We start from the raw sequence: 21,846 nt of genomic DNA on the forward strand, positions 1-21,846 counted from the left end.
TCTTCCTTTCACAACAACAGAAATGTGTTATTCATTGTAGTCTCATTATGGTCACAATTCATTTTTTTTTATCTGTTCACATTCTTTAATTATTAGATCGTCTTGGCAGTCCAGGGAGCTTGCGTCAGTCCAGTATTTAAGCACAGCAGTAGACCTATATCATCTGTCCATCCCTCCATCTCTCCATCCCTTTATCCCCTGGAGGAGCAGATATAAATCATCCCTTTCCCCGACCATCTTCCAAACCCTTGACAGCTCGCATTGCTCGCACTTTAATCAGAAGGCTAATGTCAAATCCTGCTGTTACACATCATAAATTCTATTTGGAGTAAAAGCACACCATATCCACTGCTGAGACCGGAGAAATATTTGAAGAGTTTCATTTCAAAACACCGTATATTCGTCTTTGGAAAAAAAAATTATGCCTGATATTCATTGCTCCATATTTAAAGAGATGATTGCACAGTTTTGTATACAAATAAAGGTCTTAGATGGCTGATAATGTCAGTAATATTTAAAGTTTTACATTCATGCCAGTAATCATTTTGTAAGAGCAGGTTTTTAAACAGTGGATTTTGCAATGAAACTCTTCATTAAGACATGTTGAGTTGGAACAATGAAGCTCAGTGAAGAGAGAGACTTTAGTGTTTACAAAAGGATTTAATTCAACTTGGAAGGAAACTGTATGGCAATGCATGTCTCAGGTACTCCATCCTCCTGTCAACTAGACATGCGTTCACTCTGGATTGTTTTTGTGTTGATTATTTTGTGTGTGTGTATATGTGTGTGTGTTTCTGTTCATGAGTGTGTATTGTATCTGTAAATGGGATTTAAAAAAAATAAACGTATAACAGGGCTAAATAGATTATGGCCGTGACTATACTTAACATAAATACATCGATAAATAACAGAAGGATGGCAGAGAGACAACAATGGCAACATTCGGCCTGAGTAGAATCATACCTCTTAAATTAACTTTCACAAATAAAGCCAAAGATATTTACATACCAAAGCCAGCTCAGCCGAACACACATTGGACAAGCACATTGTTGCGTGAGTCCATTTTCTCTTAGGGGTTTGTGGCCCCAAATGACTAGCCAAAAAACAAGTAGTATGTACAGTACAAGACAGTAAGTGTAGCAAGGCCTTTCTTTTAACCATTTGATTGTCAGATATTCTTCTAACTGGCAACACACAACTTCAAATTCTATTCATTTTCTCATGCTAGTAAGATTAGACATCCAATACATCCAATGACTCTTGGTCAGGGCATCACCACTTCCAATGAGTCTCCGCCATTAGCTGCTCAGAAGAAATCATGTCCTTAGTAAATGACCGTTTCCCTTTATTACATATTGAGTTTCAACAATAGTGAGTAGAATAGGACACTTGAGAATAATACTGAACGGTCCCAGGGAGCTAGATGGGCTATTACTGTCCAGTCTGAGAGGTGGAGGAGAGCAGTGAGTGAGGGAGGGCAACGGCATCAATCTTTCATCTCAGCATTAGAGTCAACTTGGGAGCTGGCCACTGCTCATTACTGTCCGGCCACGGACATGCGGCACCGTCTCTTCCTCCTCCGTCTCTCACCTGGCACAGATAAAGGTTGGCAGGGATTCTTTGGTTCTGCCTTAACATTATTTATTCATGGTTTGGGTAAAGATGAGGAGGGGAAACTGAAATGGGGGAAGGTCAAAGGTCATTTGAATGGAGCCGCGGCCCCAGATTTCAGTCGATCGGCCGGATCATCATGCGGGCGGACTTGAGGGAGTAGAAACCTCCTCCGTACTCCGCCCAGAAGATGCCGTCCTGGAATTTGCTGCGGTAGACTCCCCCGCTGTACCACACCCCGTTCAGATTGGTCTGACCACAGGCGTTGTACCACCACCCGCCCTTATGGAAGTGGGCGCAGTTACCTAGAGGAGAGGGGAACATGGAGACATCAGGAAATAAAAGATCAGCGCAATGGACAGACTAAGCTGTGGCTCACATTCCCTGCTCTGTCATTACTCAGTAATACTGACATATGAATCCTAAAAGCAGTTTGAATTTACACTGGTATATCCCCCTACCAGAGAAGGCATCCTTGTCGCGGTCCAGCGTGGTGAACTGTTTGCCGTTGTGGCTGCTGAGGGAGTCCCCAGCGTTGCCTTGGTAGGTGCCGAGCCTCAGGCGGTAGCCCTCGCTCTCCGACTCCAGGTGGAAGCTGCTGTACTCGGCGTACACCTTCTTCCCTGTCCAGTCCTCCAGCTCTATCATCAGCTTGTAGTCGCCCTGTTTCCCCAGGTTGTAGATGTTGTCCAACCCCAGCCAGTGTTCACTGTCTATGTTTCCAAAGCCTTTCTATAGGGGGGCAGGACCAGAGCACAATATATGTTATTAATTTTCAGTTGTGGTCTACCTTAATGGCAAAACCTATATTAAACCCATTCTGTGTGGTACAATGTCTGTGATGCGTACCAACAAAATGGAGTCTTAATTTGAGTTTGATTAGTCTACAGTGTGAGATCAGCTAATTAATGAAGCGAATGGATGTCTCTTTTCTGTCATCAGGGCAGGCAAAGTCACATCCAAAGGACACAAACAGAGGCAGAGCAGAGTGAGGATAATAGGATTTCTTGGCTGGGAGTGCTGAGTCCAAGTGAGCCTGGTGCTTGCAATCAAACAAAATGGAATTGAATCTGTTCCCCATTGGGGCAATAATGTGTTAAGGTTCTGCTCTTTGGTTTCTCAGTCAAGGTGAATTAGTTGGTGGCAGGCCAGGGGGAGTGGTGGGATGGAGAGCTGAATGGAGCAAAGGTCTCAAATGCATTTCTTTCCCTGATCCCTACAGCATGCAAATTTTCAGAGCTTTTGATGCTGCACTCTTTTTTTTTTTCTATGTATCATTTTATGACAGAGGGGAAAACTCCTCTCTCCTCAGTTTTTATAGCAACTACAGAGAGACCAATCATTTCTGTCAGGCTGTGTATCAGTGTCACCCTTTGCTCTGGGTGTTATAAAAACAGCTGTGTTCCTTCATCTCTCTGTCCGGCTGGCTCTGTCAGATCCTGGATCACATCTCACCAGCAATGGCTAAAGGAAAGGAAGGAGGGATCGCTCCTACAGCGAGGGGGGAAGGAGCTGCGTTTCCTTCTCGGCCCACCGGAGCTCTCTGATTGCATGCGTATGTATGTAGGTCGCTGGCTGCAGTTCCAGAGCAATTTTGGTGTGAGGAGGTCCGTGGCTTTTTACAGTGATGGAGCAAATGCTTGGTTAGCAGCCTCAAAATGAGCTGGCGATGCTGGGTCTCTTATGTAAGAGAAGATTGGGAGAGCTGTGGTTATGGTTTTCTCTTGTGTTTAAGAGGTTTCGACTGGTATGGTACTGCTAGTGTGAGAAGTGGTGATATTTTCTCATGAAGAACATGATTTTTTTGTTAAGCGGTCTCATCAAACTCTGCTGTATACCATTTATTAGTTCTCTCCTTTTTGAGTGAATGAGTTCCCTGACCGTACCTTGTAGTTCTCCCAGTTTCTGAAGAAGTTAACTGAGCCGTCTCTCCTTCTTTGCAACACGGTCCATCCTCCGTTGTCCAGGCCGTGTTCACACCAGGCTTGGATCAGCCGCTCACTGCCATCTGTCTTAAGCAGGTACATCCCGCTGGTGCTGTGGCCTGCCTGCCGCACCTGGTAGCAGTCCCTGAAGGGACCTGGAGGGGGTAAGAACCGGTGTAGGAAAAGATGAAAAGAAAGAATGGGTGGAGCAGAGATTTAGTTAGTGGTTCTGAGTTAAAATGTTAGATATCTGCTCATTTAAGTGCACACTTTAGACTGATATGGACATTGCATTACATTACGTCATTTAGCAGACGCTTTTGTCCAAAGCGACTTACAATAGTACATTTTGTCAACAGTAGTGAAACCAACTGTGCATCACAGTCTTCATCAGCTAAGACTAGACTAGCTAACTAAGACTTTAATAGGAATAAGTAGCATTCGTTGACAATTTTTTTTTTTTTTAAGTTTAAGAAGGGTAAGAAGATAGGTTAGTTCAAGAAGGGTCCAGGTGTAACCTGAAGAGATGTGTCTTTAGTCTCCGCCGAAAGATGGGCAGTGATTCGGCCGTTCTGACAGAAGGGGGGAGCTCGTTGGACCCACTGGAGACCCCCAATGCAATATTATCACAATACATAGTCCAGAATACAGTGTGGAAATGTGGAGTATTGTGATTTAGTACTCAATATTGCAATTTATCACTTAATTTAAAAGTAAAAACCATCAATTACTAGAACTAAAACTTAAAGGCACTATAGACTTTCTAGCATTTTTTCCAATGACCTTTTTTCCAATGACCTTTTTTCCATAATTTATTTAAATCTCTAATGTGAAAGAAAATATCCCAATACTCATTGTTATTGTTAGTGTCATTGTATCAATACAGTACTTTGGAGGAAAGTTTTACTATATGCTGTATCAATATTTCCATCCATCAGTGATGTGACTTTATCCAGGAAAAACATTATCCAGGATATTTTTACTCTTTGGTTCCTTTGGTTCCTAGGCAGCACCAACTGCCTGAATCACACACTGTTTAAGCCCCTTGAACTTTTAGTGTGATGTAAGCCCTGCAGTAATAGCCCTACCATACTATACTGAGCCTATACTGACAAGATGTCTTCTCTTTTATTGCTTATGCGAAAGTCATCATCATCATTCTAGGAACAGCGGACAAGAGAAAAAGAAAGTGGGGAAGAAAAGTCTGCCTAGACCCCTTGGTGGGAATCAGAGAAACATTGAAACATTTCTCCTTTCGCTCAGACCATCGGAAAATCCTGCAGTCTGTACATGCATATAAGTTACACAAACACAAACACACACTTAAATTCATGTTATGTGAATATTGACATACATTTTGTCTGTAAATGAAGCCCCGCGGTAGCACTGCTCCCAAGGCTGGAGCAGCTGAACCTAAACCCGCCATATTTCCCCTTCTCTCCCCTGTGTGAATGATGTGTATTAAACCAGTATGAAGACAGGCATTGTGTGGGGGCCTCCGGGGCCTAAAGGCCCAGGGAAGATGGTTTTCTCAGCTGGGTGTGGGAGCACACAGGCACCTACTGTAATGCCCCCATACAGATACTTAAAACCACCCTAGCACAAGCTTGTATTTGTCTAGTAATGATATGTCTTCATCAGACCTGCCTGCCTGGAGAGGGGTTTCTCTACCCCTTTCCCCCTTTCTCTCTCTTTCTATCTTTCACTTTCTGTCAGTCTGTTTATACAGAGTGGTAAGAGATTGAGGTTAAAAATAAATGGAGACATCTAAGCATTAGTGGTTTAAATAAGGCTCAACTAGACCAAACTGTGGTCTGGGAGTGTGTATTTACAGTAGGTGAACCTACATGGTAGAGAGCCTATTAGTGGTAAATGGTGCTTTGCTTTTGGTCTGGTTTTACTTGTTTCCCTTTCTGATTTGGATGGATACAGTAGGTTGAAGAGGGTAGAGTGGGGCAGCTCTAACTATTCATTGAGTATTCCACTATTGAAATGGAAAAGGAAAGGGAATTAGCAGAGTGAATCAAGTAGATGTATATTATACAGGCGAGATACCATCCTTATCACTACGAACTTTAGGAAATTGGGTTAGTACATTTTGTTTGTTTTATGAAGACAAGAGCTAGAGATGTTGCCGGACCTGCACTCTGCTTCTCCTGATAGATAAATGATGAAGGTTCATGTTGTACTGGCCCAGGCTGCAAAAAGGATCCATCCCTGTCTCTCTGTTATTTTTCTTGGTTCTAGATGATCCGGGGGTGTCCAGATTGAGAGTATTAGCAACTTTGCTTTGGCCGTAGACCAAAACTTTCACAGCCTTGCATTCTCTATGATTTAGATGTTTAGAGACCGGTCATGATCTGAAGTGAGTGCCAGGGATGAACAGGCACAGATGGATTTGTAGAGAAGGGAAGAGAAGAGAGGGAGCTGTGCAGGTCAGATCGGGAGAATAACTGGGCTTCGCTGGAGTAGAAGTATCAGAGAATTAGGAAATAGATTCTGGCAGTATCTGTGACCTGAAAAGCAGCTGCATCATGATGCTGAATATTCCCTCTACAGTATGGATGAAGCCAATTAAATTGGAAGTGTATCGGACTGGAGCTCTCAGTTATAATGAGCTGCTGTGAGTAACTAACATAACACTAAAATTACAGCCCGACTAGGAGAGGCAGGGAGAGAATTATTTTACACAGCTAGAAATATCCATGAGTATGCTCAGTCTGTTTTGCCCTCTACAAGGGGAGCCCTAGTCGTTTTTACCTCCCCCCAACTACTCCTCCACCTCTTTTTCTTCCATCTCTCAGTGTCCCCTCAGGTCATTTTTTTCCATGGAGGCGTTTTAAGTGTGGCCCCTTCACTTCTCAACTCGTTCAGCTCGCAATAGGCCTGGCATTATGAGTGCAGGAAGTGGGCTGTGTAGCCTGAAGGAGCTGCAAGCTCTGTGGTCTGAGGAGAGCAGTGTTTCACCCATATTCCACTCTGGAGGGTCCTCCAGCTGGGCACAGGGCCAGGATCGGCTCCCGGTCTGCCTCTCGACCACACTTTGAACTAAATTCATCACACTTCACAAGCTGCCTTTGTATGGGCTGCAATACTATTGTTAAAACCTTGTAGAAATATTACACTACTATATAGGCCTGTTAATTTAATTAATTTGTAATAACATTGAAAATTCAACTCTTTCATAATGTTGCTAGAATGATAATTATAGTGTAGACTAAAAAAATATTGCTGATGTTACTGTAGAGACGGGGAGTAAGTTGATGTCAAATCCCCCAAATTATGATTTAAGAACCCACTTTTATCATTTCATTTCAGCATTTGCTATTTTTTCCCTAATGGCAAGTAGCAAGATGGTAATGACAGCTTTAACCAGAGATTTCAGTGTCTGATTAAATCAGATACTCTGAAAGTGTTCTCCGCCTAAATGCTCTATAAGAGCCCCAACCAACACAGTGAAACACAGACATATGCATGTCGCCATTACCCTAACTGACTGACTGCTCAGTCGGTATTGAAAGAGGCCCTCTTTTATTCCCTTTTCCTGTGAGGGATGTTATGAATGATTTCATCCACTCAGCTATCTGGTTGTATAACCCCTGTCAGCATTCCCTGGATGGACTAATCGCTAGTCATAATATAACAGTCCTGCCCAATTTTTTCAAGAGTCATTTCCAAGTGGCGTTATAACCTTGCAAATTGGTTTCATACTGGAAATTATCTTGCTCAGATGTCAGAATTCATTTTTTTCCCTGCAATCTTTGTACAGAGCTGTACAGAAGAGCGTCACCGAGCTTAGAAGGGCTTAGAAGGGCTTATCAGTGATCTGCTGTTTCTGTCTGGGTGTAAACCACAGTTGGCCTGGTCCACCAGATGTGCGTTCTGTTTGACTGTACTTGTTCACACGTTCATATGCACCTCGTCTTTCCCCTAAGTGGGCACTTTCTTGAACACATACACATTTGCACTCACATACCTGGACTTACCATCCAGGTTTCTTAAACTGTTTTCAGTGAGGTGAGAGAGCATGTCTGGTCTTTGGGATGCAGGTAAACCTGACTTAAGCCCTGCAATATAGATATATACTGTATATTTCTGTTCTCAGAAGTCTTTTTATTGCTGTCCATACACCCAAAGAGGCCTAAACTGTGTCCACATCCCACCAACTCAGTACATATGCTCAGTGCAGTGCAGCCAATACAGCTGGCCAAGAGCGAATCATAGGAATGTATGATTTCACTGCCTCTCTAGCATGCCAAGGATGAGCCAACTGGGCCGCAGCAATACCAGGCATTATGAGAAATTAAATTTTCAGTTGCAGTCCTCAAGCAATTTTACAGACAATTGCCTGTGAAAATGTAATTTTGGCCTTATTGTGATTCACCAATTATTGCTGTGCTCCCACCTCCTAAACCATTAGCGATGGGTCCTACAACAAGGACCACAATGGGAAATAAGTCCTGTGACTTTTTTGTGTTATCCTTGATGTTCTTTTAATTGTGCATGTACATAGGTGTTGCAACCATGGAATTGTCCTTTTTAAAGTGAATTGTCAAATAAATAAACTAAACTAAAAAAATCCTTATTATATTATTAATATATTATAATGTTTGTCTAGTTAGCGTTTGGTTATCCCCCAGTTTCTCTATTGTTGGTACGTACCATCTGAGGTGAGTGTTCCCTGCGGTGGTGGTGGCGGGTTGAGTCCAAATGGGCTTGCGGTAGGGGCGTCCATGCGTGACCCCCGAGGGAAGGCCCGGTTGGTATGGTCCCTCTGTATCTCATTGGTGAAGCGACTGTTAACCGGTATACTCTGCGGCACCACCTGTACCAGTGGGGGCACCGCGGGCAGCTCACTGCGTCCCAGGGTCCTCAGGCACTGCTCCTCCAGGGCAGTGATGAGAATGGACTGGTTGTTGACCACCCCGGCCATGGTGGCAAAGCGCGCCTCCAGCTCCTTGTACCTGGAGGCCAGACGCAGCATCTCCGAGGTCACGTTGAGGACGCGGTTCTCCAGCTGGGCCAGCTCCAGGGAGTTGTCCCTTTTCCTGATGATCTCGTGCAGCAGCTGCATGTAGAGCTGGGTCACCCTGGAGTTCATGTTCCTGCTCTCCTTCCGCAGCAGCTTCATCTCGTTCACCAGGTTACCGTCCACGTCCACCACTAGCTGCAGCGTCTCAATCTCACGCCGCTGCTTGCTGAGCACCTCCCGCACGTCTGCAATGTCCATGCGAGTCACTCTGTCCTTGTCTGGCTCGGGGCCTGTGGCGCTGGCACAGATTGGACCTGATAACAGAAATTAATTATTTACAAAGTGACTCATGAAAAGAAGAATCTATTTTGTGTTTTGGAAGAGCAAGGCATAAAGACTAGTTATCCATGAGAGACGAAGACAACCATATGACATAGAACTGAAAGTGTATTACAAAAAAAGTTGTCCATTGATCACCTGTGATCCTCTGCTCAGGCACCAGGAAGGTGTAGGAACACTTTTTGGCATCAGGGTCCAAGGGAGCTCTTTTGGTCCTGTGGAGCGAATGCTCTTTGGTCCTCCGGGCCTCCCTGGAGCTCCTGCAGTAGCTTTGCCCCCAGAGAGAGAGACAGAGCAGGGCGCACAGGCTCCACATCAGCCCCTGCATTGCTGTTGTCTGGCTGACTGGCTGGCTTTATGGATGGATGGATGGCTGCTGGTGTTTCCTCCGAGACCCTCCAGACCCCCCTGCAAGCAAACAAGACCCTGGAGTTAACACTCGGAAACAACTGCTTGTTTGTTTCCAAATGGTAATAAAGGGAATGTAAACAGCAGAGGTGCCAGACGAGTTTATTGTATGTTTTTCCAGAGCAGAAGAAATTGTTTAATATAATCTACCATGCGATTTTGATGTAAAGGGATTTCTGACACTTTTTCAAATACACACAGGCAATGAGTAATTGTTTAGAATGTGCTTGCCCAGTGTGCGGTAGAGGGGCTATCAGATCACTGTTTCACATAGTGGTGTGTGTGTGTGTGGAGAGTGAAAGAGAAAACATTTTCTGTCCAGCCAGCAGGACGAGGTCTGCTTTCTGTCTCAGTTAATTCCCCAGCTGACGCCCCATTGCTCTGAGGTCCAGTGGGTTTCCCCCCTACAAGCAGTCTGATACATGGCTGCTGGCTGTCCTTTATCTTTGTGTTTGCCTTTTCTCTAGCTTAATTCATCTCTACTCTCAGAACAAGATTATCCTTTTCTTTAGCAGTCCCCCGTGCTCTTGCACTATGTACTGCAAGAGGGTTGTTCTGTTTGATTAAAGACCTCCCTCCCTGCTCCAAGATCTGACCTCACTAACCTGTACATCAGTGTTGCCCAGCAGCACAATGCACCCCTCAACCCTAATGCCTGTGCAGCTTCCTGTGGGACAGGTTTAGTAAGCACACGGCCCGCTGCACCACATGGCTCCAGATATCCACATAAACAGGGATATTCAGTAGAAGATTTGTATGTATTTGTCTTGTGCTTTTGAAATGTTTTACAAACACGCAGACACACAGGGACTACAGGGGCGCTAGATACAAGCAAGAAAACAGAATATGTCATTTTACCATGCAAGGACTTTGCTCCCTTGTCTCTGCTGATTCCAGGCCTGCTTCTCATCAATGCACATACACACACACATACACATACCCATACACACAAACACACTGCTCCATTTAACACCCTGGCCTGGGCCTTGTGCGAGGCCAAGACTGTGTCTAGCCCTCCTAATCCACCCCATCACTCCTCACACTCAGTCTTTACTCAGTGCCACATCATTAAGCCATACCTCCACCCTGTAACTCGGGGCCCCGTGTGTCTCCCATATGACGCCATTGTGGTTCCTCAGGAATTCTGGCAATTCTGTCACTTGGACCAATGTCGAGAGGGGACAGCATTTCAGCTAGTATTACACATCTCTTATGTGTGTGCGCGCACTTGCTGGTATGTGTAAGTGTGTGTGTGTGTGTCCATCTGTATGATTGAATAGCTGTGCGCATGGCTATCCAGAGACGTTATTCATTTCCATGGCCATATGCATGTGTGTTTTTCCAACAGCAGACGTCTCTGACAGCGTAACCAGGTACTGTATCCTTGCTGACCTGAGTGAGAGCTGCTAATGACTTTAGCAGCAGCAGCATCAGCAGCAGCAGCAGTGCCTGAGTACTGCTTCTCTTCCAGTCTATGAATGGCTGTCTACTGTAGCTGCGCGTCCATATTCACCATTATCCTCAGCCTCCCTCTGAGACCGACTCCACTAGAGCTCAGGGAGCATGAACAGGACAGTCAGCATTACAGCTCATCCATCAACTGTCGCTCCTCTGATTTTCCATCTCTTTCTTATCGTCCTTCACTTACTTTTTCCCCTCGTTCTCTTTCCTCTCTCGCTGTCTTGCTGTCTCCCTGTCCTTGTGTCTCTCTCTCTCTCTCTCTCTCTCTCTCTCTCTCTCTCTCTCTCTCTCTCTCTCTCTCTCTCTCTCTCTCTCTCTCTCTCTCTCTCTCTCTCTCTCTCTCTCTCTCTCTCTCTCTCTCTCTCTCTCTCTCCTTTCCCATCTTCCTGAGTCTGATTTCCTTTGGGGGGGTTCTGAGTATGAGGGGCCCGGTCTCTTTCATGGAACAACGGCACATGAAAGACATTCCAGGGTACATAGAGAGGTCAGGAGTGTGTTGTGGAGGCAGAAGGGTTTACAGTGTGGCCTCCGAGCAGGCAGAGGGGCTCTGCCTCTACCTCAACAAACCTAAAACTAACCGCTGCTAAAGGGCTGTGGGGGGAAAAGCCTGTGGAGCAGCAAACATAACCTGCTCACCTCTGGAAGTAAAGCTGTGTGTGCACATGTGTGTTCATGTTCTAGGGCTGGGTGAAAATATCAGTACATCCATACATTGGTATTGTATTTTACCGGGGTTTTTTGGATTCAGAATGGATTCTATAAGTCATGATATTGATACTTATTTTACAGAGGAGCAGATTTCATTTTTCTGTCATACAGACCTCTGCTCCTGCAGATGTCACTGTGCTGATCATTTCACTGTGGCTTTGAGAAGTGCAGCAGCCCCACCTGACCAAACCACATCTGTTCAACAGTAATGGCTGGCACCATTAAGCCAGAACCAGCAGATGTCAAGGCCAATGTGGCACATTTTTGATTAAAAAACAAAAAGCAGTGACATGAAAGCAATAAAAATAACATCTGTAAGCTTTGCCATTCATTACTAAAATAATACTGTTGTAGCAGAACATATTAACACACACCTGTCTAGATACCTCATGTTTTCCAACAGACTGTAGTTAAATCTGCCAAACTGAGCCTGTTTACCATTGTATATTTAAGTTTACCTTACTGGAGCAGAAACAGTTGGTGCATTTCCAGTGTGTATGTTTCATGTTATTACAAGTTAATACAAATGAATTGCACTGCAGCACACAAACGTGTGAAAAGAGGAGTCAGCTTTTGGGTTCAGTTTGTCTCGTAATCCATATTCCTATAATGCCTGTAATCATGTAATACAATACTAAAAAGATACACTGTAGAGTTTGTATCAATACTGCAAATTTCAGTCATATGCACTGTATGTAATAATACTGTGTGATGTGCACAAGTATTTGTGGGTGAGTGTGTCTTGACATGACTGTGCAATGTGCATGCACACGTGTGAGCAGTATTTTGCTGGAGATGCATTGTGACGTACTGCAGAGAAAAGTCACTTTGTGTAAAAGAGCAAACCCAGTTGGAAGCATCAGTCAGATCAATCAGAACACAGAAGGGCACTGACCTGTGTGAGCGGCTACAGGTATTACGCACCGAGAGAAAGCGGGAGGGAAGGAGATGAGGAGTGACAGGCTGTAGGGCTGAAATAAAGTGCAGAGAGCTGAGATGGATAGAACAGAGAGTAGTGAAATAAAGAGAAAGAGAGTAATAGTGGTAGAAAGTGGGTCATGGCCCTTTTTTCCTCCTTGGCCCGGCCTCATGAACATAACTTAGCGCATGAGACAGAGCCTCTCCCATAGATGAAATATTCCCGTTCCCCTTTTCACTCTCGACGGATGTGCACTCTTTCCTCTGCCTCTTTCTTTCCATTTGATTACTCTCTTCTCTGCGTACGCTCCCTCCTCCTCGCCTCGGCACCCTTCTCTTCCCTTTTGAATACTTTTCTTCCTCTTTCCTTCCTTCTCCCTCTCGCTCTTTTGCCTTTCATCCCCTCTTTCTTTCCAGGTCCTTTTAGGCTACAGCTAATTCACCTTGACAGCAGACAGCAACGAGATATGAAAGCCATAGACTGCAAATGTTGTGAATTAGAGAAATTACAACACTCTTTTTCCCTTTCCCCCTTGTAAAATCAAACAAGAAATGTGCTATTGGCTCGGACTCTCTGATAAACAACTCTTGTGTGCTATAACAGATGTGGCAACATCTCCAAGTGGAGCCAGTGGAGAGATTGTATGGGATAACAGGCTGGCAGCAGACCTCTCCCAGCCCGCCTTACATGATGGAAACAGTATTAGCTTCATAAGTCTTCCTAAGTGCACCGCTGGGTGCTCACCTCACTAATGGTTATTAATAGTCAGGAGACATATGACCATGGCCTTTTAACTCTCTTTCTCTTTCTCTTTCTCTTTCTCTCTCTGTCTCTGTCTCTGTCTCTGTCTCTGTCTCTGTCTCTCTCTCTCTCTCTCTCTCTCTCTCTCTCTCTCTCTCTCTCTCTCTCTTTCTCTCTCTTTCTCTCTCTTTCTCTCTCTCTCTCTCTCTGATTAATTTACACGCTGATTGAAAAGACAGTTATTTATGTGTATCTCACCTACTTTGCTCTTGTTATTGCACACAGAGCCACTGTCTTTCATCCAGCAGGGAATCGTGTGATGAAACGAGTCACATCACTGTATATAGACCCCTTCAACCTAAGACAAATTGAGATTTTTTTTATATATATATATTTTTTCAAATGTACCACATTTTCCTGCAATTGCGCAGCTCTGGCTAGACTGTATATCCTGCGGCTGCTGTTGTTTGTTAGATCTGTCTCATTAGACCAAGTTGACAGCTCTCCTGTTTGAGATGCACAGCTCTGCCAGTTCTTACAACACACGGCTCCTTGGCTTGGACAGGAGAGCTGACTATTTTATGAGGCTTCGGGTGATTTCTGTAATAATAATAATAAAGGACCACAGTGCCAGGATGACAGCGCTTTAGACTGCTACAATAACCAACACAGCAAGATAGCCGCACACACACACACACATTTTTTCCCACACAGACACACACAGAGTGCTGTCACATATCACCTATGCCCCTGGCTCTGCACACTGAGAGTATGAGCTCAGCGTGCACTCCTTTTTTGTCGGTTCCCTTTATGCAGCCCACAGCTGAGTAACTATTTTAGATTTGGTTTGGCTTGCCTTGGCAAAGTTAGTTCACCACACGCTCACATGCTGACTCACTGGAGGTGTGCATGTGGCTGGGAAACTTTGGTTTCCGTCTCCCTCTGTTTGCTGTTGTTTGGGGCTGATGTTGTTTATTAACGGTCATTAACACTGTACCTGAGTAGAAGACAGAATAATTCCCTGTGCCTGTCTGTGAGCTCTGACAGATGACCATGAGCAAGAGAGGAAATGACCGGAGAGCTCATTAAGGAAGAGAAGTGTTTAAGTTACCGCTCGACATGGGAAAAATTGGTTTAGCCTCTGGTTAACAGCATAATGAATGTTGATTGTTACCATAGCACGTCAGCCATATGTCAGTCTTGTGGCTTTAGGTTACTCTGTATGTAGCAAAAACCCTCACCGAACACAATATTCGTTTTGTGATATGAGCCCAGGAGTATCTATGTTTTGACAGAGTTCTGTGGGCTTCAAAGCTCCTTGTCACAGTGTCTCTCCAACAGTGATTCACCAATTCTGATGTGTCAGTCTCTAGCCTGATGGATTGCAGTGCTACAAGCAGGGGAGAAAGATTTGGACGAAATGTATTTATATTTTCGTAGCCAATGTATTTCCCAGCCTCTAAAACCCCAGCTTCCAACCTCCCATCTGGCCCTCAGACTTTCCCACAACGAGGCCAAAATTGCCCCGAAACACACAACACATCCATCACTGGTCAGAAGAAAGAGCGGAGGGGAGAAAGAAGGGAGAGAAGAAAGGGGGATGAGTGAAGGAGAGGAGAGGGCTTGGACTTGGAAAAGAGACGTGGGACCCGCTACGATAAACAGCAGCAAAGCTTTACATGACAACATGGAGTTCAACCAGCTCTACTGTTTGTCTCCGGCTGTTTACCGAGTCCCTTCCAGCCTTTCATCTATAGATGACATCAACAGCCACTCTGTTTGTCAGTGGAGCTGCATTACATGACCACTCACACACTCCGTCTCGCATAGACACAAATTGACTCATTCTCACGTGCTTGCTGAAACATGTTAACAATTAGTGACAGAGCCAATCAGGCAAATAGAGAAGAACTGACAGACTAGGAAACATTTCAACAGTTTGGAATAAGGGTGGAATGAAAATCAGAGGGAAAAATTAGTCAGGATGTGAGGTTATCGAGGACCGGGGGATTTACAGGTAAAGGCAACTGGAAAACATGCAACACAGCCTCATTAGTAAAGTTAGGTTTATTTGTATAGCACTTAATCACAGATGTAGTCTTAATGGGCTTCCCAATGCCCAGATTATGAAACAATAAATGAAAATGAAAGTGACTCAACCTTGACCCTCAATGAGAACAATGAAAAACTCATTAGAAAACCACATTAGGGGGAAAAAAAGAAAGGAATAACCTTGGGAAGGACTACACAGAGAGGGATTCCCCGTTCCAGGACGGTCAGGCACGCGATGGGTGACGACAGCAGGAAAACGATGATTAAATACTGATAACACAATGGAACAGAACAAAAACACCCCGAGGTGCAGTGTGAGTGATGTTGTGTGATATGTTGCTCCGCTTTGAACTGGTGATGTAGGAAAATTCAAAGAGGGGGAAATCAAGGCGAATACAAAGCGCCAGAATAGCATTTTCTCCACATCTATGACGTAAGACAGTCTAACGCACTATAACTGTAATTGGGACTGGAGCCTTCCTCCAGGATTTAAGAATGAAGGGGGGGGAGTTGTGCTGTAATAAGCGGTTTGAATTAGGAAGACATGGGCCTGTGGTTAGAATACAACCGACCCAATAAAACCCCCTGAAGTGATTCCCTCCTCCTGCTTCCCAGCTACTGAGCGCTCCTCCTCCTCCATGATGTATATTACCGGGGAGGGAGCCCCCAAACCCCCACGGCCCCCCTGGCCCCCATCTGTTTTGCTTCTTCTGTAGTGAAACTCTAAACATGTGGGCTGATGTTCGGGTCAGAGGTCTACATGTGGGGGTCTCTGTGAGTGTGTGGGATTAGGGTGCAGCCCCACCCATCCTCTTAGCACCCCCCCAAACCCAGCAAACTCCCTGCTTCCACAAACCCCGCAATCAATCGGTCTTTGTGGAAAAGGGGGCACCTCCTCTCCCTCTCTTTGCTCACCCATATACACACACACACACACACACACACACACACACACACACACACTCTCACACACGAATGCACAAACATGCGAGCGTCACATGTTGCTGTTGTTGAGCTGAGAGGTATCCTGGGGGACAGAGTTCATACAAGGCCTCCCTTCTCTTTCTGTCATACATACTCAAGATAAAGACTCTCAACTCTCCCAACACCCGCCTCCATCACCCCATCACACTGCCCCCCCCTCCCTCCTGCAGCCTGCCCCTCACCCCGAACACAACCTCCTCTTTGCTTACACACCCATCTTGCGCACGCATAGACACACGCACACGCACGCATACATAATATGCTTTCTCGCGGAACAAAACAATCCCAGTAGTTTCCAGCATCTTCAGCCAACGTCCACCTCAGTGATTTATTATTGTGGTTGGTGGATTAGCTGCAATTTATCCTGTTCAGGTGGGTTTTCTCTCTGATTGAGTTAAACTGGTAAAGCGACACTTTGGTTAACTTTATATGAGCCACTTGCCTCTGCTTAGGTTTCATTTAGTTTCGTTAGCAGAGAGCTGGAGGAGGGACAGGGGAGAGAGGAGAGCCAGGAGGAAGGCGAATTAAAGTGTATTTCAGCGTTTATGGAGTTTGGCTGAATAATGTGTATTTTGCGGTTTAGGAGAAGACCTGTAGCCACTCGTGCTTTTTAATGTTGTTATTTCTGCTCTGAGTCACGCCTCAGCCGAAGACTGCACATGCTTTCTATTAGCTGAACCAACAAGGAAGAACACATGCATTCGCACTTGTGTCATGCATACACACACACACACACACACACACACACACACACACGCACAGTGCCCACTGACTCTGGTTAGTTATGTGCCTCTGCTTCTCTTGTCTGTTTGCCCCTACCTTCTGGCTGACCTATTTCTCCCTACGGTGACCTGTCCATTCAACTGTGTCCAAGTTCTCATTAGTGAGAGTCTAAATGAGCTTCACAGTACAGCCATAAACAAGACTTTTCTTCCAATCTTGTTCCAACCCCTCTCTCTCTTTCTTCTTCCCGCAGTTGTTTCAGTTTAACTTCTCCTCTTGTTGCTCCTCACCCCATCCATTACTAGTGCTGCAGGCCGCCCTGTGGCCCATAATACAGGTTTGTGTTCAGAGAGATAAAACGTATCAGAGAGTGTGTGTGAGTTCCCTGCTGTAGCTGCGGTCGGCTTTAACCGCATGTGGTCAGCAGTGCGAGAGCTGTGTTGTTGGACACCTCCGCGTTTCGATGTGTGTGTATCTGTGCGTCTGTTTCTATATCGGGCTCTGCGGTAGTGATAAGATCAGAGCTGGGCTGTCCCTAGAGATGTGTGTTTGTCAAGGAGAGACACACACCCTCCGGTTAAAGTAGTAAGATATGATTGGCCCTGTGCCCCACGGCTCAGGACCACAGTTGGCTGATGCGGGCTGAGCGAGCTATCAATCTCCTGCTGGGTTACAACACAGCCTGTGACAGGGCGGCTGGAGGAGGGCAGCAGTTAAAGGCTTCTGACAGTCCGCTACCAGTCCATACTGCCTGATAGCTATTTATTGGCTTGTCCAGGGAGCACTAAAAACTTTTATTAGGAGAGACATCAAACACGTTTTCAGCTGTGATTTATGGTTCGAGGTGAGGGTTAAGAGAATGGTTAGTGTATGTATGGATGGATAGTAACGACCCATTTAAAGCTTCCTCCCCGTACACACGAGTTTTCAGGTGAAGCCGAGCGCCGCAGCTCCAGCACGGAATGTTCTGGATATTTCTCAGAAAGCCGCTCCTGCCTTCTCTTCTCTTTCTCTCTCTCTTTTTAGCGCTCTTGCTTCTTTTCCAGGATGAGTTATTGGAGTATTTAAATTATGATTTATCGCTCCTATGAAAAAAAAACACAGGCTCACGAAATGTTTTCTTAGCCTTTCGCTGTACCCTCACTTGTCTTTTACCTCAGCCTTAGGGTTTTTGAAGACATGCATATCTGTGTGTGTGTGTGTGTGTGTGTGTGTGTGTGTGTGTGTGTGCACATACACCCGGCTCTGTCCTCTCTCCCCTGGTCGCTTACAGTATTCACAGATGTGGCTTTGTAGCGAGTATTTTCCAGAGATCCCACCAATGGACCGGAGCGTAAGTGAAAACATTTGAACATAATTGTGAGTGGTGATACCAAAGTGCAGCAGATTGATATCATTAGCGTTCAAAGCTTTCAGTATCATGGCAAGGTTGTGACTGGTGGGGCCAAGTGACTGGTGGCACATTTGCTACAGGAGGATGTGGTTAGAGTCGAATTACATTGTATCATCAGTTTTGTTTTTTGTTCAAACAGGAAGTCCATGAATGGGACTTTTATTCTATAAGAAATAGCCCGGTTCCTATTGATGATTCCACAAAACACAGCATATTTTCTGTGTGTGTGTGTGTGTGTGTGTGTGTGCATGCGTGTGCGTGTGTGCATTTCATGAACGAGCTAGTGAACTCCATCTGTAACATTTGCCGAGTGACATGTCACCACCTCATTACGTTCGATATTATTGATTTAACCCCGATTCCAGCAGGTTAATTCAGCTCCATTCCTCAACCCCTGTAGCGGCCAGACTGGGACGGTGCTGTATTAGGAAACCCAAAGCCAAGGAAAATAAACAAAGCTGGCTCCAGATCTCAAATCTCTCCATCTGATCAGATCAGACTCCCTCAAGTGTTTTGCTGGAATGCTCTGCTTGGCTCTGATGTTGTCCTAGTTTTCTTTCTTCCTCGTCATTTTTCTGTCTGTCTCTCTCTCTTTTTTCTCTTTCTTTACCTCTCTGTCTCTCTTCAGAAACAACAGAACTATGCTTTCTGTTAAAAAAGATAACATCTTCACTACATTTCCTCAGTGAAAAGCTCGTTGTAATTCCACCTGCAGGTAGGGCTCCGTTTTAAATTTCACATGAAGAACGTAAAGATGGGTAAAGTTGGAGAGTAGAGTTGGGATGTTTCTCCCACTCGCATCTAGAAGAACCTACTGAGGCACCACTGACAATTACTTTTTTTCGTGTTGTTTTTTCATATTGCCCTATTGGATTTGCTTATCACATAACCTGTGTCAATTATATGGCCCTACACACTGGTGGTGCCTACACAAACTTCAGACGTCATTCTATACACCTATTACACACCTCACACAGGTCTCACACAGGTCACATTATATACATCTGTACAATGTATACATATGATACAATTCCCCCAGCATGCTGTACACAGTATATGCCAGTCCGCAGTCTCCAGAGGAAAGCCAAAGAAGCGTTGCTAAATGTTTCTGTCTGCAGCCGGAGCCTCCAGTCACGAAACGTCCTAACCTCTCCAACCTCTCAGCCAGAGCTCTCGCAGCTGCTCACTCACACACACACACACATACACACACAGGTCTATTTTTGTGATAGTGTGCCGGTGCAACCAAACAGCCTTTTCTGGGATAGGAGTGCTTGTTCAAAAGGGAAAACTTAAGTGAAGAATTCCACATTGTAGGAAGACAGCAACTCCCAAGAGTGGACTGCAACAATATTCTTCTAATACATAATGCTCACTTGATTGTTAAAGACTATAACAAGCTTACACATTTCAACATTGTTGTCTTTGGCAAAGCTTCTACAACTCTACATACACTTTGTCACACACACACACGCGCACACGCACACACACACACACACACACCAAGAACAAACTTGGGATAAAGAACAAACTTGTGCAGCATACAGCTGCTTACCTTTCTGCTACCAGTGGTGTGAGTGTGTCTCCTGCAGTTATAGTTTCACGTGTGTGTTGTATTGTGTCTTCACTGAGCTGCAGTGCTCAGGACTCATCTCTCTCTCTCTGTCCCAGTCTGCTACCTCCTCCCTGGGGCGCTCTCTCTCACCGAGTCCCTCTGTCCCGGTGCTGGAGATCAGCCTGCTGGTCCTAGAGTCCCAGAGTCTAAGGCCTGCTGTCAAGGCCTCCTGCCCAAAGACGTGCTCCTCTCTGTGGGCTCAGCTGGGCTGGGGCTGAGGCAGGGGCATGGTTCAAAAGCCGGCCACTTCAACAGACTGAGCTCTGGTGACTGATGCCTTGAGTTTTTCACAAAGGATGGGGAGACGAGAAGAGGGAGGGAAGGAGGAAGAGAGGGGAGGAGAAGGGGGATGAGGGTGTGGGAGTTGGAGATTGCTGTTTTTTCTCTCTCTCTCCCTTTTTTCGGAGTGGCCCAGCCTACCTCTGATGTCAGTCTGATGGAAAAAAAGACAGAATGAAAGAAAAAGAGAGAATAACAGAACCTCCTCACTGAGTTTCCCATCCTCAACAATGGCCTTCGTGGTTCTAATAAAGAAGAAAGAGAAATGAGTGAGAGGAAACATGACCTGCTTGAATTCAGGGGTGTTTGTGTTGAGTCTGGAGCACGGGTACAAGCTGCTTTGACCCCCTTATTCCTTCATACTTTGATCAAGGCCCCTGTAACAACCCCCAACCCCCCTCTCGCTCGCTTTCTCCCTCTGTAATGGGAAGGGCTGATTGTAATGCTGTTGAGGTCTCAGAACAGCTTCCTGCTGGGATTCAGCTGGGGAAGTGAGAGCAGGAGAGAAAGGCAGGCAGATAAAACTGATTTGTGGTGCTATTGGAGAGAAATCCTAGCTCCAGGTGTAGTCTGAGCTCGCCTGGTCGTCTTTCCTTGCTCTGCTTGCCCCCTACCATGGCTCTGTCATTTAGTTTAATGTGTCTAGGCGTGTGAGACTTGAACAAAGCTCTTATCCTGTTGGGAGCCTTTTGGGATCACAGAAAAAAATGAGTTTTTTTTTCCTGAAATATTTTAACAATCTCCATTAGCCTGATAGGTATCTAACAAAGAGAAGGAGACAGAGGAGGAGACATTCCCCATACTTAGTGACCACAATTATTCCCTCAGGTTTCAGATTTGATCTTCATAGTCTCTTCACACATGTGCAGACATACACATGTAAACACATGCAAAGTGGCTCTGTGCCCTGTTTCCCTGAACATGCATCTGTGTGTGTGTGTGTGTGTGTGTGTGTGTGTTCCAGGCAGGATGGAGTCCTGCATGACTAAACGCTGTTATCCGTTGACATGCTCTGAGATGAGCAGCTATAGCAGTTAAGCCTCCGGTATCCCCCTCTTCCTCTTTTTCTCCCCAACTCTCACTCCCTCCCTCACAGCTGTGTCTCCATAACCTTGTAAACTGCTCCTTTGGCTCTCAGCCCCTCTCTCTCTCTCTCTCTCTTTCTCTCTCTCTGGTTCTAATCAGATGGTGTTGTGTATGGCATCCTGAAGAAGAGGTTTGACCCTTATCTTTTGGGGCTGGTCCTGTAGCTGTGGTGTCAAAGTACTTATTTGTACATGTGTATTTGGACTATTTGACTACAGGCTGTTGCAAATGTGTGCGTACGTGCACGCTCCTGTGAGTATAACACAGGTTTTTCCAAGAAAGGGGGTGTGGGTGTCATGTTGTCTAATGTGTGATAACTTCTCTCACATCTGCGCTCGCTCTCGACTCTGGCATGTGAAAGATGCATTGAGCAAGAGGAAGAGGAGGAAAGGGAGAATGGAAGGAAAGGCACTCCAACAGTTCACTTTTGAAGCTTGTTAATCTCACTTTCCAGAATGGTGAGAAGCTGCTCCTGGGTTTGTCTCCTAATGTTAATATTTATGTAATGAGAGTCTAAGAATCTGAGCTCTGCTCCAAGCCTGCCAGAGAGAGGCAAGGGAGAGATAGAGAGAGCAAAAATGAGAAATGAAGTAGGGATAGAGAGGGAGAGAGATGTGGCTGATATGGAAG

General features: G+C 45.3%; 2 protein-coding genes across 3 annotated transcripts in view; one reads left to right on the forward strand and one right to left on the reverse strand.

Moving 5' to 3' along the window:
* The window catches only part of ralgps2 (Ral GEF with PH domain and SH3 binding motif 2), a 74,664-nt gene that overhangs the window by 44,394 nt on the left and 8,424 nt on the right, over positions 1 to 21,846 (forward strand). The window lies entirely within an intron of this gene.
* angptl1a (angiopoietin-like 1a) lies at positions 653 to 20,049 on the reverse strand. Its single transcript, XM_071895593.2, has 6 exons — positions 19,792 to 20,049; positions 8,986 to 9,255; positions 8,199 to 8,822; positions 3,498 to 3,691; positions 2,073 to 2,343; positions 653 to 1,916 (listed from the first exon to the last, which is right to left on the reverse strand). Exons 2-6 carry the CDS (start codon positions 9,173 to 9,175, stop codon positions 1,729 to 1,731), a joined length of 1,467 nt encoding a protein of 488 aa, XP_071751694.1. The 5' UTR covers positions 9,176 to 9,255; positions 19,792 to 20,049; the 3' UTR covers positions 653 to 1,728.

The sequence above is a fragment of the Centroberyx gerrardi genome, chromosome 9, assembly GCF_048128805.1.
Source record: "Centroberyx gerrardi isolate f3 chromosome 9, fCenGer3.hap1.cur.20231027, whole genome shotgun sequence".
NCBI classification, from domain to species: Eukaryota; Metazoa; Chordata; class Actinopteri; order Beryciformes; family Berycidae; genus Centroberyx; species Centroberyx gerrardi.

Coding starts and splice junctions, on each gene's coding strand:
- angptl1a (XM_071895593.2), bottom strand. CDS start 9,175: ATGCAGGGGCTGATGTGGAGCCTGTGCGCCCTGCTCTGTCTCTCTCTC. Junction 8,823..8,985: donor GCCTGAGCAGAGGATCACAG/GTGATCAATGGA, acceptor TTCTGTTATCAG/GTCCAATCTGTGCCAGCGCC. Junction 3,692..8,198: donor GGGAACACTCACCTCAGATG/GTACGTACCAAC, acceptor TACCCCCTCCAG/GTCCCTTCAGGGACTGCTAC.